This window comes from Octopus sinensis, linkage group LG11 (genome assembly GCF_006345805.1).
Source record: "Octopus sinensis linkage group LG11, ASM634580v1, whole genome shotgun sequence".
Classification (NCBI taxonomy): Eukaryota; Metazoa; Mollusca; class Cephalopoda; order Octopoda; family Octopodidae; genus Octopus; species Octopus sinensis.
The window spans coordinates 47,655,619-47,674,509 of record NC_043007.1 but is presented as its reverse complement, the minus strand read 5'-3'; the positions used below and the strand labels follow the sequence as shown (position 1 = coordinate 47,674,509).

At 36.9% G+C, this 18,891-nt stretch overlaps 1 protein-coding gene across 2 annotated transcripts in view; it reads left to right on the top strand.

Annotated features, from left to right (window-relative positions):
- Positions 1 to 18,891, top strand: part of LOC118765416 — a 124,523-nt gene that overhangs the window by 13,922 nt on the left and 91,710 nt on the right. For both annotated transcript variants that reach the window (XM_036507459.1, XM_036507460.1), the window contains exon 2: positions 18,671 to 18,755. In XM_036507459.1, coding sequence (XP_036363352.1) covers positions 18,671 to 18,755 — 85 coding nt within the window. The remainder of the gene's footprint in view (positions 1 to 18,670; positions 18,756 to 18,891) is intronic.

The following is an 18,891-nucleotide window of genomic DNA, read 5'->3' as shown; positions in this document are numbered from 1 at the left end:
AAAATATTTGTAATATGTAGTAGATATAAAGATCTATTGGAGGGGCCATATTATCGATTTTTTCAACAATCTAACTATGTTATGAGGTTTCTAGATATGAGTTCTACTCACGTGTCAAATAATGTGATATTGTTTGCAAAAATTAGAAATTGGACGCTCAAAAATCAATATTCAAAGTAATCAAACATAAACAATGAAATGGATTATTTCCCTTAGGTGTTAAAAAATAATTATATAAGGCAGTTATAAAGGTCCCCTTCAGGGGTCATATCATCGATTTTTTAACAATCTAAGTATGTCATGAGGCTTCCAGACATGAGGTCTACTCACGTGTCAAGTTTCATCAAAATCAATAACACGATGTAAGAGGAGTTAACTAACAACGCCACAAACAAATACACCGATTTTCCACATATGTATATATATGTATGTATGTATGTATGTATGTATGTATGTATGTATGTATGTATGTATGTATGTATGAATGTATATATATATATATATAAACTAAATAACTAACCTCAAATATAATTTGCAGAACTTTATGCATGCTCTCTTTCGAATGAGCGTTCTGTGTCTAGTTCTGGAAATTGTGTTTTGTAAGCGACAGACTACGCTTATGAGCTTGCAGATATTTACATTCGTAAATATTAACAAGCGAAACCATGGTACGTAGGTAATCGTTTTTTATTTCGTATATTTTCATTTGTCTTGCTCATTTTTACATTCTGGTGTTTTGCTGAAATTTTTCTTGAGAACTCTCTTCGTGGTAATGGTGATTTGACGTCTATATTTACCATATTAGGAGTCCACTTTGATGGTCACTCCTCTTAATTTTGTGTGTGTATATATATATATATATTATATATATATATATATATATATATATATATATATATATATATATATATATATATGTATATATATATGTATATGTATATATATATGTATATGTATATATATATGTATATGTATATATATATGTATATATATATATATATGTATATATATATATATATGATATATATATATATATATATGTATATATATTATATATGTATATATATATATATATATATGTATATATATATATATGTATATTATATATATGTATATATATATATATGTATATATATATATATATATATGTATGTATATATATATATATATGGCATGTACCATCTAATAGTGTTATATCAAAAGACTATTTACCATAAGTGAAATATCTTCTTGTAGGCGGGGAAGGTGTGTCGGCTTGATCGAATCAAACTGAAATATACAATTAAATTTGTGACTGACATCACGAATTGATACTTACTCTGTTGTCATGGTGAAAGAGATTATGTCAATTATACAGTCTGTGCGCGCGCGGGTGTGCACACACGTATGTCTGTATATACACACACACACACATAACATTACATACAAACATTCACACCAAATATACAAACGCCCACAAACTTGCAGATAAACACAATAATACATAAAAAAACTTATTGACATACACATTTGATATAATATAGTACACACACACAATATAATAATAGCTTCTTCACTAACAGTCATTCAGTCAGTCAGTCAATCAATTAATCAATCGATCAATCAAACAAGTCCATCAGCCAACAAACAAGAGCAACAACGTTATTTGAGAGGATGTTGTTATCAAATGGATATTATTGATATTGAAAAATAAACTCCATACATCAATGTAAAGTAAAAGTCTTGATAATCTTTCATTCTGGGCAAAAATCTTTCAGCTTATGTTTTTCATCTCAATCATTATCGTAAAATTCTTTTCAAAACATTTTTCTTTAGCAAACCGAATTATTGTTGCGGATGTTTTGCTTATCGTCGTCATCGCCGTCGTCGTTGCCCTCCTCGTCGTTGCCATCCTCGTCGTTGCCATCCTCGTCGTTATCCTCATCATCATCATCATCATCATCATCATCACCATCATCATCATCATCATCATCATCATCGTCGTCGTCATCGTCGTCGTCGTCTCGTCGTCGTCGTCATCATCATCGTCATCATCATCATCATCATCAAAACGGCAAGCTGGCAGAATCGTTAGCACGCCGGGCAAAATGCTTAGCGACATTTTGTGTCTTTACGTTCTGAGTTCAAATTCCGCCGAGGTCGACTTTGCCTTGTATCCTTTCGGGATCGATGAATTAAGTACCAGTGCAACACTAGGGGTCGATTTGCGCCCCCCTAAATGTCAAACCTTGTGCCTTTAGTAGAAAAGATTATTATTATTATTATTATTATTATTATTATTATTATTATTATTATTATTATTATTATTATTATCATTATCATCATCATCATCATCATAAAGGCGGCAAGGTGGTAGAATCGTTAGCACACCGGAAGAAAAATGCTTAGTAGCATTTCGTCTGCCTTCATGTTCTGATTTCGAATTCCGTCATGGTCGACTTTACATTTCATCATTTCAGGGTCGACATAATAAGTATCAGTCGAGCACTGTAACCAATTAGTTCCCTCCTCCAAATTTTAAGCCTTGAACAGATAGTAGAAAGGAGTATTATGATCATCATCGTCTTCAGGATGGTGAATTCGTTACAGCGTCTTTCGATACATTTTCTGATTCTTTACGTTCTGTGTTCAAATACATCCAAATTCAGTGCTGCCGTTCATCTTTCCGGGGGAAATTAAATAAAGTTCTGGTTAGATACTGGTGTCGATGGTATAGATTACTTCCTTCTCCTCAAAAATTACAGACATTGTGTTTAAATAAGAAACAATTATTATTATCATTAACTACAGTGGATTGACAAAATCATCGGAGTGTCGGACAAAACTTCCTGGGGTATGTGTTCCAGTCCCTTACGTTCTGAGTTCAAATCTCTCCGAGGTCGACTTTGCCGTTTATCTTTCCGGGGGCGACGAAATAAAATAACAATCAAGTACTTTGGAATCGACATTACATTTCATTCCTATCCGCTAAATTTCTGTTCTTGTACCTTCGTCATCAGAGCAGTGGACTGGCAGAATGGTTTGAGCATCAGAAAATTTTTTGTGAAATTTAATTACAGTTATGTTTAACCAGTCGAGTTCTGCTTTGTTTTTCATCCTTCCGGGATCGATAAAATAAAGTGCTGGTGAAGTAATTGCGGCCCGATAGAATCGACTATTTTCCTTGCCTTTTGCTTATGTAGTAAATTACCACCTTTCTCATCCATACAGTCTATAGGCAGAAGAGATGAGAGCCATCACATAGTTGTAATACTGGCTTCTGTGTGGTTACAGCTGCAACAGATGAGGATCACCGCATTATTGCAATATTGCTTTCTGTACTGAGACAAGGGAGCACCAGCACAAATTTTTATAATATTGATCTCAAATTTTGGCACAAGGCCAGTAATTTCGTGGGAGGGTGTAAGTCGTTTACATCAGTTCCAATACTCAACTGGTAGTTATTTTATTGAACCTCGAAAGGTTAAAAGTCGGTGTTGCTAGGATTTGAACTCGGAACATAAAGCATGGCGAAATACCTATTTCTTTACTACCCACAAGGGACTAAACACAGAGAGGACAAACAAGGACAAACGGATTAAGTCGATTATATCGACCCCAGTGCGTAACTGGTACTTAACTTATCGACCCCGAAAAGATGGACCCCAGTGCGTAACTGGTACTTATTTAATCGACTCCGAAAGGATGAAAGGCAAAGTCGACCTCGGCGGAATTTGAACTCAGAACGTAGCGGCGACCGAAATATCGCTAAGCATTTCGCCCGGCGTGCTAACGTTTCTGCCAGCTCGCCGCCTTATATTGTTATAATATTGACTTCAGAATTGTGATGGATATAAGGACGTCCACATCATTATAACATTGACTTCTGTAGTGTGATTGAGGCAACAAATGTTGGGTACCATATGATTATAATATCGATGTATTTGTATCGCCGCAAGGACAATATAAATAGAAAACTTTGAAAGAATTTCTGTACAATTGTTGTAGTGTTTTTGTCTAAAACTGAAATTCTTCTCGCGTCAGACACTTGACAAAAACACTTCAGCTATAAAACATAATTAAGTTTCATATTCAATAGGGTACTCACAGTCTCTCTGTCTCTGTCTTTGTCTCTGTCTCTGTCTGTCTGTCTACTTGCTTGCTAGTCTGACTGTCTGTCTTCTCTCTCCCTCTCTCTCTAAACTCATTGATATATTTTCGTCTTCATTGAATGTGTGTCTGTATGTTTTGTATGTGTACGCAGTGCGAATATAGGGAAATCTATGCGACGTGAAAGTTTGTGTACGCGTTTATCCATACATAAGTACGCACATACATGCATTCATACGCACACACATACACGTGCGTGCAGGTGCGTGTGCATGTGTGTGTGTGTGTGTGTGTGTGTGTGTGTGTGCATGTGTTGTGTGTAACTATGCATGATAGCGTGCGGGCAAAGGCACACATGCAATGCTCGTGCTCGTACGCACGCACACACACACATACACACATTTATTACATACATAGTACATATGCTTACACACGCGTATATATATATATATATATATATATATATATATAACACGTATATATATATATATATATAACACGTATATGTGTATAGTTTGTGTGTGCATAAGCATATGTAGAAAACAAGAAAACAGAAGTTCGACGATGAAATCAATTAAAACGCTTGATTTAGTTCTTTATTTTTATTCCTTTAACCTTCTATTCTACCATTCTTTCATTCGATCATTCGTTCATTCATTCCTTCCTTCATTATTTTTCCCCACCTCCCTCTCTATTTACAGAGGCAAAACACTTTAGTATAATTACTTGCAATGTAAACAAATAGATGTTCTCTGTATTTTGTTTTTGTAGCAGCCAAATTTATCACCCGAAATAGAACCAAGTAATCAATTTATCTGAAGACATTAGCAAGGTATCTCATCTACACGTTCTTACCGAAATAAATACGAATTAGTGAAAGAATGAGCGGTCAATGATTTAGGCTGTCGTAAATTGAAAATATTTATGCCTTATATACATACGTAAATACATATATATGTTCAGCCACAAGTAGATACATAATGGGAAGCACCTGGAAGGGAACAAATAGCTGGATACTGGTACAAAAGACTGATATTTTACGGGAAACAACTAATATGTATATTCAGAAGCGCTATGGATGATCAGATTGTCCGAAGAAATTGTCTTGCTACAGCACGGACAAATCTTGTAGCAAAGAATGAAATCACCGAGCTGGCTGAAAACTACAGGCTCATTGCTTGCGTAAGCATTATGTATAGACTGTTTACACGCTGCCTCAACCTATTTCTCTGAGTCCAACAACATAGTGACTGATGAGCAGGTCGGTGAAAAGAAGGGAGTATAGAGATGTACCGAACAACTTTTGATATACAAAGGTGTACTGTCTGATGTGAAAAAAAAATCACAGGACCCTTACAACAGTACGACTTGATTATAGGCAGGCACTTGACTCCATTCCTCACTCATAGCTGCCGAAGTGTCTCCATTTGACAAAAGTGCCTGCTATCTTAATTGTTGCCAGTGATAGGCTCACAAAGATCTGGGAAACAATTCTTACACTTAGAACTGAGAGCGGGTCGATAATCTCCAATGTTATAAATATCTTAAAGGGAATATTCCAAGGAGAGTCAGATACGTCTCTCTGTAATGCTGCTCATTTTGATATTAAATCTATTATCATTCCTGCTACAAAAATGAAATGGCTACATGTTTCGGTCTGCAGCTGTTAGATATATCAACGTAACCCATAGTTTCTTCGTAAATGACCTCAAGGTGTATGCTAAAAATGTTAACAATGCCAATTCGAACGTTAATTTGTTATTATTGTTGTTATTGTGAAGGCGCATGGCTCAGTGGTTAGAGTGTCGAGCTTACAATCGTGAGGTTATGAGCTCGAATCCCGAATCGGGCTGCGTGTTGTGTTCTTGAGCAAGACACTTTATTTCACGTTGCTCCAGTTCACTCAGCTGTAGCAATGAGTTGCGACGTCACAGGTGCCAAGCTGTATCGGCCTTTGCCTTTCCCTTGGATAACATCAGTGGTGTGGAGAGGAGAGGCCGGTATGCATGGGCGACTGCTGGTCTTCCATATACAGCCTTGCCCGGACTTGTGCCTGGGAGGGTAACTTTCTAGGTGCAATCCCATGGTCTGTGTTGTGACCGAAGGGGGTCTCAGATTGTCTAGCAGCAAGTCAGTTTTGATGGAGCAGAGCTATAACGACAGACTTCCCAGGGACAACCAGCTCGGTGTTTTATTTATATACCAGGGACTACATTGTCCAATGTATGTGTATTCAATTTTTTTGTAGATGATAATGTGTGACTTGACAGAGATTTGCTTCTATTTCTTGAAGAGCAAACGGCCACATACCTCGGGTTTCCAAGGACGTTGCCATAGATGTTGGATATTTTCCAATGCTCCATAACCACTTTACAATAATAAATCATGCTGATAAATACATATAAGGAGCGAAAACGAAATGAATCAATCAGACAAGATCAGACAAGAGAGGAGAAAAATGTGTGTGTGTGTTTGTGCGTGCGTGTGTGTATGTGTGTGTGTGTGTGTGTGTGAGAGAGAGAGAGAGAGAGAGAGAAAGAGAGTAAGGGAAAGAGAGAGGGAGAGAGAGGTGGAGAGAAATTAAATACATATCTGATTCATTGAAAAAATACACGCACATATATATGTATATGATATATATATATATATACATATATGTATGTATGTATGTATGTATGTATGTATGTATGTATGTATGTATGTATGTATGTATCTATGTATGTATGTGTGAGTGTCTACATACAAAATACAATAAAGTACAATATCGGAATGAAATATGATGAATTACAATGAACGCATCCGATAGTTCAGAATCATTACATAGAATAAAAAATAAACAAAGAAACTAAGCAACTAAAACAACAGGAAACAGCAAAACAAGCAGGTAAGATGCTTGTGATCGACAGTTTGGCAGTAACATAATTTCGTGAGAGGAATGTTAAAACATCTATATAATATATTGGCAAACACGTTAATTGACCTCTCATATACTATGCCAAAGTAAAACGCAGGCAGAGAGACTAGGGAAAAAGCAGACGGATTACTTAGAGACCGTTAAAAGGAGATGCACTATTAGAAACAGTAGGAAAGTATGAAGGAATCCAAAAGACTACACACTCCAGTAAAGGCACAATATTGAACTGAATAAGGAACAGAAGTCAATGTCAACTCTTTATAAATGGGGCACTCGGCAAAAAAGTATTGAATGATCCTTCAATGTAAGGTTCATATGTTACTATATATAACTTTAACGTCAATACAAACATTAATAACGCACACACGCACACACACGCACATGCACACACAGAGACACACACACACATTCATACACGCACACATACAGTGGCAGAGAGTAATTTGTGATGTGAATTCTGGTTGAATAAATGATGAATTTCCTTAGCATGAAACCCTAAATGAAACCAGAATGTTAACGTAAAATCTATTGAAAGATTTGTTTATCCATATTCCCGCTGATAATTGCTCATTCTTCCAGTTCGTTACGAGCGTATACCTATGTATGTATGTATGTATGTATGTATGTATGTATGTGTGTGTGTATGTATGTATGTATGTATGTATGTATGTATGTATGTATGTATGTATGTATGTATGTATGTATGTATCTATCTATCTGTGTGTGTGTGTGTCTGTCTGTCTGTCTAGTGGATGTGACCGTTGTAAAAAATTAATTGATCATCCGGGTTCGTATACTAATGGCAGTGGCCGTTGCAAGATCTGCATCGTGGGGAGAGCCTATATTCTTAATGACAATAAGAAATCTGGCGCATTAAGCAGCCGTAAAGAAGTGTTTTCTAAATGTATCCGCTTCAAGTGCTACTTACTGGAAAATTGGATCTCCCCGGTTGTTAGTTAGGCCTCTTCGGGTCTGTAAGGGTTCCCACCCACTTTGATTCTGGGAGATAACCCGTCTTCATTATCGGTTTTTTGTTAAGACGTATTCCTCGAGTTCTGAGTGTTTCCTCACGTCTGCGACGTAGATATTTTAAATTTTGTATTTATATAGTCTGACGCTGACGAGCTGTCCACAAGGCTTTGCTTTGTGGATGCGAAACCATGGGTAACTCTATGTCCAAGGTATAAAATTTTTGTTGTAATATATATATATAATAATGTGTGTGTGTTTGTATGCGTGTGTATCAATGAACTTACGAAAACAAAAAAAACAAAACAAAAGAAAGAAGAATGTCTTACCATTCGTGTCAGCCTTCAATCCCAGGAACACCGAAATATAGAAAATCTTAGAAAAACAAGAAATCATCAAAAGTAAAAGGCAGTCCATAACATTAAAACTCATTCTCATTGGAGCAAAATCACACAAAGAAACCCCAAACTCAACGGTCACAAAATGCGGGAGAACAAATTGCGGTACATGCCTTTACCTAATTGATGGACCAGAATTTAAATTCAAAGATAGCCAAACCTTCAAAGTCAAAGTCCAATTTCACCTGCAACACGGAAATCCTGATCTACGTAATCACATGCAATGGTTGCCAACATAATTACATAGGTCAGACGGGTGGATCGTTACGCAACAGAATGACGACCCATCGTCAGCAGATCCGAGACAAAACCACAAGGAAAATTCCTTTAAGTAACCACATTGCAACATGTACAGGAATGGCTTTACCTAATTTCAAAATATTTCCCGTCTACAAGTGCTCAGATTCCTTCAATCAACAACAAAGACTAAGCCACAATTAAATATAGACCCAACCACAACTAATATATAAGAACAGACACTTAAAAACAATTTTCAACAATTTATACATATAATTTTATAAAAATACTTCCCATCATCTCCTAAATCTTTTTTCGATATACATATATGCCAGCACACACACATAAACGCACACACGCACACACACACACACAAACACACTCATACAAGCACACACGCACAGACAAACATCCACACATACACAAAAAGAAAACATCACAAAAAATACACACAAGTACACGCACACACACAACTTTATATATACACAAACTTACACACAAACACACATATATACACACATTCACAAAAAAGAAAACATCACAAAAACACACATACACACAGCTCGCGACCACACACTTACAGGTGGAACCACCCAAAAGAATGCATCTAATCCAAAGAAAAATCCTAATTCTTTTTTTCAACAAGAGAAATTCTTCACAACATACACACCCATCAACTCACAGCTGGCCATTTTCCAAAATATATTGAAAGACATTCAATAGAATACACACACACAGGTGGACATAAAACCCATTCAATTCATGCTTTTTAGCCACTACCTTGACAGGCAATAGACATCTCTTCTCTCACTCTCTAACACTTTGAACTCTACACCAAACTATATTTAAAGAAATCTTCAGCGAAAAATCTCCAGACATGTTCTTGACCACCAGACAGAAGATAGACTGTTTTTACTTCAAAGTTTTCAAATTTTTAATAAATTTTTAATAATATTTGATAAGATGAAAAACATCGAAACCGGTAACATTAGTATTTTTATTTATATAATCTTTTATTAAATTCTCTCTTATACTGAAATGTCTATTTCCACCTCCATCTTTTTTATATATAAAAATTTGATTTGTACAGATCTCTAATATTTTTTCAACTATATATATATATATATATATGTGTGTGTGTGTGTGTGTGTGTGTGTGTGTGTGTGTGTGTGTGTGTGTGTGTGTGTGTGTAAGAGAACTTTTAAACGCTCTAAATATATAAATGTAATTCAGGATACTGTACAGAAAAGAACACGAAAGGCAACAAAAAAAAAAAAATGCTAGTAGAATTATAGCTACTTTTTTTCAATTCAGGTTGGTCTACAACCACAAAACAGCCAATAGTTATACTCTCCGCCCAAACGTTCCCTTTACTACTGTTTCAATTTTGAATTGGGTTTAGACGTCTCCTACATTAGTTATATCTGTCGTAAGCTGCAAAGCATATAGTTCTCAAGTTATCACATCTAGCAACCCTGAGTCAATCGTTCAACTTCTGTATCTTGAAATTTACCGTCTTTTTCCTACTGTTCCAATAGTTTCTTTTTTTTTTGCTTAGCAGTAAATAACCTCATTCGAGCAGAGTTATAACTATCTTGGCCTTTCCCCACCCACATATCAACAAGTATATCGTGTTTTTTTTTCTTGTTTCAAGATAGCAGAGTATGATATGAATGAGATTGGCTACTATTCCTAGCTAGAGGAATGACTACTTGTGAAGTTCTTTGTAATCAACATTGTCCCAACTTTTATTGTCGTCGCTCTACTTTTGATTTTCTTGTATGTACATATGCCGTGTACTGTAGAACTTGTACAATTGATCATCATACCTCTACAGCTGATTCCATTGCAAAACTTATTTTGTGAATCATGTTACATTACCTGTTCTTGTGTATTCCAATTCAGAGCTTGTGCGATCCACTGTAGAATTTGTGCAGTCCATTTCAGAACTGGTGCAGTTATTGCAGAATATGTGCATTCCATTGCAGATTGCGTGCTGTAGATTCTGTGACCTATATGATACTGGATGTGTGCAGCTTTTCCTGTTACCTGCACTTGTGCAGTTTCACTATTGGCTTTCATTCTTACCTAATCAAGAATAACACACCTGCCTATAGCGCTCTCCATTATTGCTGTTGTTGTTATCATTGCTGCTGTTGTCACTGTTTTGCTGTTGCTTTTGTTGTTGTTGCTGTTGTTGTTATTTGGTTTCAGCTCAGCTCTGACCGATCTGACCTCTGACATGTAGGTAGGTAGACGAAGCTCCTGTCTCGAGTGTCGACTTTCCATTGCTGATTTAAAGTTCCAACCGAGACCATCCGTCTTCTTCCTGCTTAATGTACCCAGAATTACAGTATTCAAATATGTTTCTTCGTTCTTTTAAAGACGGTAGGGTGTGATTTGACTGAGTGGCCGCATAGATTCTCTCATAGGTTGTCTGCCCATTGTTATGATGTAGTTGATTTATTTTTCTCAGCCATTGTTGTGATTACTTTTACAGTTACTCTGGCAGTTAAAATGCAGTTGTTATTGCCGTCAGCAGTAGTTGTTGTTTTTGTTGACGTCGTTGTTGTCGTTGACGTCAACAGCGTTGCTATAATTAGTGTGCAGACAATTGAGACTTTAAAACCAAAGTATTGTTATCATCAGGCTCTTCTCTTCTTACTGTTGTCGCTAACTCAAAGATTAATGGTTACATCGCAATAAAACAGTGAAGTGGTCAGCATTTGTTTTCTTTATGGCTCACCAACAATGTTAGCAGTCGATAATAAAATTTAGCAGAAAAAATAAAACAAACAACGACAATCACATGCAATAACAATAACAAATAAAGAGAACAACATTCACGAATGATGGCTTTTATATTGATACAAATCTCAACTAAAGTCCTTGGATAATTATGCACAAAAACGCAGAGAATATTTTCCTGGCTTATAAGTTTTTTTCCTTTTTTTTTCTTTTCAAATTTCGCTGCATTCTCTTCACTTTCAATCCAAAGTATACGAAGTTTGAAGTGATTAGAGTTTACAATATTCAACAAGTACAAGAAAATAGCAGCAGTAGTAACAACAGTGGAGGCGCAATGGCCCAGTGGTTAGGGTAGTGGACTCACGGTCGGAGGATCGTAGTTTCGATTCCCAGACCGGGCGTTGTGTGTGTTGATTGAGCGAAAACACCTAGAGCTCCACGAGGCTCCGGCAGGGGGTGGTGGCGACTCCTGTTGTACTCTTTCGCCCCGACTTTCTCTCACTCTTTCTTCCTGTTTCTTGAATAACACTGCGATGGACTGGTGTCCCGTACAGCTGAGGGGGGACACATACGCCATAGAAACCGGGAAACCGGGCCCATGAGCCTGGCTAGGCTTGAAAAGGGCGTAAAAGAAAAAAAGTAACAACAGCAGCAGCAGCAGCAGCAGCAACAACAACAAAAGCAACAATAACAACGAAAGTAGCAGCAAAAGCAACAACAGGAACAAGAACGGTAACAAAAACAGCAGTAACAATAATAATAATCTTTTCTGCTATAGAAGCAAGGCCTGAAATTTCAGCAGAGGGGACAAGTCGATTACATTGATACCAGCACTGAACCGGTACTTATTTTATCGAACCGAAAAAATAAAAGGCGAAATCGACTTCGGCAGAATTTGTTCTCAGAATGTAAAGATGGACGAAATATCGCTTAACATTTTGCCTGGCGTGCTAACGAGTCTGTCAGCTCGCCACCTTAAAAAAACAACAACAATAAATAATAATCCTTTCTATTATAGGCACAAGGCCCGAAGCATTAGGGGAGGAGACTAGTCGATTACATCGACTCCAGAATTTCACTGGTACTTAATTTATCAACGCCAAAAGGATCAAAGGCAAAGTCGATCTCGACGCAATTTGAACCCGGAACGTAGCGAGGAGCGAAATACTGCTAAGCATTTCGTCAAGCGTGCTAACAACTCTGCCAGTTCGCTGTCTTAGCAATAACAACAATAATAATGCTTTCTACAATAGTCACATGCCCTGAAAACAGCAATAAAAATAACGCTGTCAAATTTACGCAGGAATCCATCAATTCTGAGGGAAGGTGGCGGGCGGGGGGGGGGAGGAGTAATCAATACCGTGGACTCCAGTAGTTCACTGGTAGTTTATTTTAACCGACCCCGAAACGATGAATGGCAAAGTTGACCTCAGTCGGATTTGAACTCTGAAAGTAAAGAGCGGGAAGAAATAATGCAAGAGATTTTCACCACTCTGACGATTCTGCCAGTATTCTCCTCCTCCTCCTCCTCCTACTACTACTACTGCTGCTGCTACTACTACTATTACTACTACTACTACTACTACAACTCCTCCACCACCACCACCACCACCTACTCTTCTTCCTTTCTCCACCTGATCATTATTATCATCCTTGTGGTTGTCGCCGTCGTCTTGATCACCGGCGTAACCACAACCAGCAGCAGCAGCAGCAGCAGCACCACCACCACCACCACCACCACCACCACCACCACCATCGTCATAATCAAACAATAAGAAATATGAAATAAAGGCGGGGATAATGGGGATGAGGATTAGGGTTGGAAATCATAAATTATAAAACTTGGGAAGAATGAAATATGACAAGAGATGCACCGAAGATAATTACATTTATTAATTCAGTTTGATAAAAGTAATTCTGCCATAAATAAATAAATAAAAAAGTTAATAATAATGAATAAATAAATAAGAAAATAAATAATAATAATAATAATAAATAAATAAAAAAGTTAATAATAATAATATATAAATAAAAAAGCTAATCATAATAAATAAATAAACGAATGAATAAATAAATAAAAATAACAATAATAGTAATAAATAAATAAATATATAAATAATAAATAAAGAAAAATACAAAAGCAATCCGAAAAAAGTGTAAATGGTGAGAGTGAATTTTGTATGAATTTCATGTAGAAATATGTTTATTTGTTTATTTATTTTGTGTTTAAGCTGTCGTTAGTAATAATGGTTATAATAGGGAAATAGATTAATAGCAAGTTATTATTATAGCATTTTTAATCAAGAAAAGAAGCCACACCGACAACCACCATAAAGGAGTCAACGAGGGAGCCTTTACGTGGTGTCAGAAACGTGGAGGCACAATGGCTCAGTGGTTAGGGAAGCGGACTCGCGGTCGTAGGATGGTGGTTTCGATTCCCAGACCGGACGTTGTGAGTGTTTATTGAGCGAAAACACATATAACTCCACGAGGCTCCGGTAGGGGGTGGTGGCAAACCCTGCTCTACTCTTTCACTACAGCTTTCTCTCACTCTTTCTTCCTGTTTCTGTTGTACCTGTATTTTCCAAGGGCCAGCCTTATACTCTGTGTCACGCTGAATCTCCCCGAGAACTACGTTAAGGGTACACGTGTCTGTGGAGTGCTCAGCAGCTTGCACGTTAATTTCCCGAGCAGGCTGTTCCGTTGATCGGATCAACTGGAACCCTCGACGTCGGTGTCAGAAATAGCAGCCACCCTCTCTCAGATACCATCCAGCCGTCTTACAAAAGTTTTTCTAGAAAGTTAAATATCTCCTGAGATTCAGCGTGGAAAATTACATCAACATAACAAATTTAAAAATTCTCACTCAACTTTAAAATGTCCACAGGTGTAACCAAACAAAAGATCCGAACAGTTTTTATGATCTGGGCTGCTGGGTTTCTAGCACATAAGAGAAAAGTGATGGTCACAGTCAGAATGTCTTTGGTCGCAAAAGTTCTGCTCGATCGAGGCCGGTTGAGGCTTAAACAACAAATGCTACAAAATGCTATCTTCTACCGCTATAACCTCCACTGCTACTGTCGAACGTTTGACTGCAGGGGTTCATGCCAGTAGTCACGTGTTAATTTTTTTGATGTGTATGTGTTATTTGTGTACTTATTTGATCACAACAAACAAATCAAGACGTGACTGCAGGAATCTAGAGATGGAAAAAGAACTCTATATGAATTCAACCGGTATATAAGAAAGAACATAAACGCAAGTATATTTAATTCGTGAAAATGAGACTGCGAAAGTCTGGAAACGTCGAATGTGAATTCAGGAAATCTATTGTTGCAAACTGACAATAAAAAAACTAAGAAAATACGCAAAGGCGAAATAAAAAAAAACAACAACATGAAACGATAAGACTTGAACACACACACACACATACACAGACACACAGACACACACACAGAGACACACACACACATACACACACACGCACGCACACATACACACATGCACACACACACACACACACATTCGAATTAGAGCATATGAGGGCTATCATAAGTGTGTGGTATAAGGAAATAATTATCAGGAAATGGCAACACAATTTATTGCATTATGTGTGTGTGTGTGTATTTGTGTGTGTATGTGTGTGTGTGTCTACGTTCGTATCGATAGATAAAAAGATAAATAGATAGTTAATACATACATACAAACATGTACATATGTATGTATGCATGTATGTATGTGTGTATGTATGTATCTATCTATACGTACACACACGCACACACAATGCAATGATTTGTGTTGCCATGTCCTGATATTTATCTCCTTATACTACACATTTATGATCACCCTCATATTCTCTAATTCGTTGGCAGTAATTTTACAGTATACTCTGAAATTTTGGATTACTATACCCACCACCCCACATAATAATATCTTTCATACCACGCTTTAGCAAAGAGCTCAATAAAAATGAATATATTCAAGTTTAGAGCGATGCTATGAGAATATACAATGATACTTGGAAGTAAAAAATAAGATGCACACATGTCAAAATAGATAAAGACACGTTCTTTTATTCTTTTACTTGTTTCAGTCATTTGACTGCGGCCATGCTGGAGCACCGCCTTTAGTCGAGCAAATCGACTCCGGGACTTATTCTTTGTAAGCCCAGTACTTGTTCTATCGGTCTCATTTGCCGAACCGCTTGGTGACGGGGACGTAAACACACCAGCATCGGTTGTCAAGCAATGCTAGGGGGACAAACACAGACATACAAACACACATACACACACACACATACACATATATATATATATACATATATACGACAGGCTTCTTTCAGTTTCCGTCTACCAAATCCACTCACAAGGCATTGGTCGGCCCGGGGCTATAGCAGAAGACACTTGCCCAAGATGCCACGCAGTGGGACTGAACCCGGAACCATGTGGTTGGTAAGCAAGCTACTTAACACACAGCCACTCATTATATTTCCTCAGACATGAATCAAGTTTTTAGAGAACAGAAACAGAGACTCCTTTTCGTCCTGAGATTTTTACTCAATATTTTGATCGTTTCGTTATATACCAACTTTGCTTTCTGGCAGCCTCAAGGAGGATATAATAAGAACTTTTTCTTAATAGGCCGTCTGCTTTCCGCTGATGTCGGAGTTGTACTTTTGTATATGCTTTCAAAGAACATGATTAATCTCTGGGGGAAATACGTAGAATATATCAATATTTTTATTGAGATTTATTTACCCTGTTGTTATTTCAATAGTCATTTCGATGTTCTAACGCTTTCAATGTTTCTTTTGATTACGGGTATAATTTGAACTGAATAAGGACTATTTTCAGCTCAACAAACTATGATAAATTATCTTACTCTTAGCTACATAAATACATCACAAAGCATGTGCATCAAAACCATTTCAGCTTCCTTCTGATATTATGTAACCCACATAATTTCCTGTATTATGTACAGTCTGTTAGAGTTGAGCGCTACATCCATTCGTTTCTTCAAAAGCTTTATTTTTAAATAAAACTTGTAATGTCTGATAATGTTATTTAACCAATTACTCTAACCTCTTTCTAACGGAATATCCATTGGCCAATGATAATTTCTGAAGTTTTCTTGTTTTTCAAGTTGTCTACACAAGAGTGTTATGGCTATTTCTCTGGAACGCGTATTACGAAAATGTAACACTGTTTATTAATCTGCTTATTTGAAAGAGTGTAAGTAAATATCCAGATAAAATACTATATATTTAATATCCAGATGCAGTACTGTCTATCAATAAGAAATGCTATTATTTAATAAGTTTCTTAATAAGCAGTATAATAATAAAGCAAATGAAATGTATATTAATACGTCTTTGATCATAAGTCTGCTCGATGAGGGCTGACCTGGGTTAAACACGACAGCAATCTCAATAGCAGCAATTATAACAACAATGTATTATATTCTTTTAATGCTATATAAATAGAGAAAGTCGTGGACAGTTAAATTGATAAGATGTCGACTTCCAAGCTGGACAGCATGTACTTTCTCTCGAATCGCTTGTATTTTATTCTATTTCTGGTCAAGTCATTTAAATCCCAGTTGTGTAAAAATAGCAGTCAGCAGCAGATATTTTTCAAAAGCAAAAAGAAAGGCGACATTTAAAGAAATAAACAAAAATATTTGCATAAGATAAAAAGTGAAGTTAATGTAAGCGGTGGGTGGTGGGTCTGTAGATTGACATGGTGCACTTACATTATCGGTTCTTGTGGCCCAAATAGATTTTAAGTTTAGTATGAGGTGAGACGATAAATGAATTAAATCAGGTAAATTAATTTAATCCTGCATCCTACTATTTCTGGCACCCACACTTCTCCACAAAAGTAATAAAAAAATATACAGTCGTCTTTTTCAAGCGATTATGACAGGAGACACGTGGGGTGGAAGAGTCGCTGAAGAGGTACTACGTACCATGTCTTCGCTAAATGTTTTAGGTGCTTATATAGTCATGGGTAGGCACAGGTTCCCTTTGAGGCGTCCCTCCTTTGAACCAGCAAAACATCAAGTCGAGGATATGAGCCAGAAAAAGAGAAAAGGCTGTACCAGCACTGAGCTGTAGCTCCTTTCAAATGAGTTCCAAAGGATAAAAGGCAAAGTGAACGGCAGAAAGATTAGAACTTAGGACACATAGATCCGGAGCACATCACAACGTATGCTTTCCGATGTTCTAACGACTTTGCCAACCGACCTCCTTTTGTTAATAGCAACTAAAACTAAATTTCCGCTTCCAACTGTGTGTTGTGCTAATTTTCATCTGTCAATAGGATATTGTAGGCGTTACAGTTAACTCAAAGCCGTGGTTGGACGCTTAAATAATGAGTTTCGTTGATATGCAATATACATACATACATACAATAAATCCACATATATACATAAAGCCACACACGCACACGCACACACACACACACACAACACACACACACACACACACACACACACACACACACACAAAAGCTATATGCTATACGAACTGGATGCAAAGAATCAAGCGAAACTGGCTGTCAGGTCTCAAACTTTAATTGTTTTGATTGGTAAATACATGCATACATACATACATACATACATACACACATACATACATACATACATACATACATACATTTATATATGTATATTTACGATGAAATTTTCTTTCAGGCAAAAATGGTGGAATCATGCTTTTCAATGGTGTACATATATTTCGTATGTCATATATTTATTGCGTTAACTGAGTTTTTGCAGCTCGGCAAACTTTCTGCGTTACCAGTGAATGTGGTATTCACCGCTTCTTATATGTCAAAGCACGAATTTCGTCTTAGCAAGTGACGAGAGCTCAGCATCGACAAGCTCCAATTAGGGTGAAACGCGTCTGTAGCTCTCGTAAGTCACAGCTGCAACGGTGTTCGCCTCACTGCAATATAATTTGTGTTTTTAAAATATGTCTATGAAGAGCTCTTCTCTCTGACAAAAACTGCAGCAACATGCCTCTCAACGGTTTTTATATATTTAGTATGATACACAGATTGCGATTTTAATTTAATGCTGTTTCAATTGCGTCCACAGATACGTGTGTGTGTGCGCGCGTGCGTGTATGTGTGGATATATATATATGCATGTGTGTGTGCACGTGCACGCGCGTGTGCATTGATTAACTAGCAGAAAACCATCTGTTGGGAGTTGTATCCTTATTTGTTATTTTTAATGTTGGTTCTGTTCAATAACCAGGTGTCTCTAAAGGAAGAATTTACTAATTGAATGGAACGGTTATTTCTCTTTGTAGAATCGATCAGCTTCAAAAATTGAAGAGAATCCAGCTATATGATTGGCCGAAGAATTGGGACTTTCTCCTTGATAAATACAAGTCTGTAAGTCATATCACTTTTACTTAACAGATAATTACTTTACAGTCAATCCCTTCCCTATACGGTAGAGTTAATCCACCTCGGTTTAACATTCCGAACAAAATCTTGGGTGTCTTTTCTAGAGTCCTCCCTGCTGTAA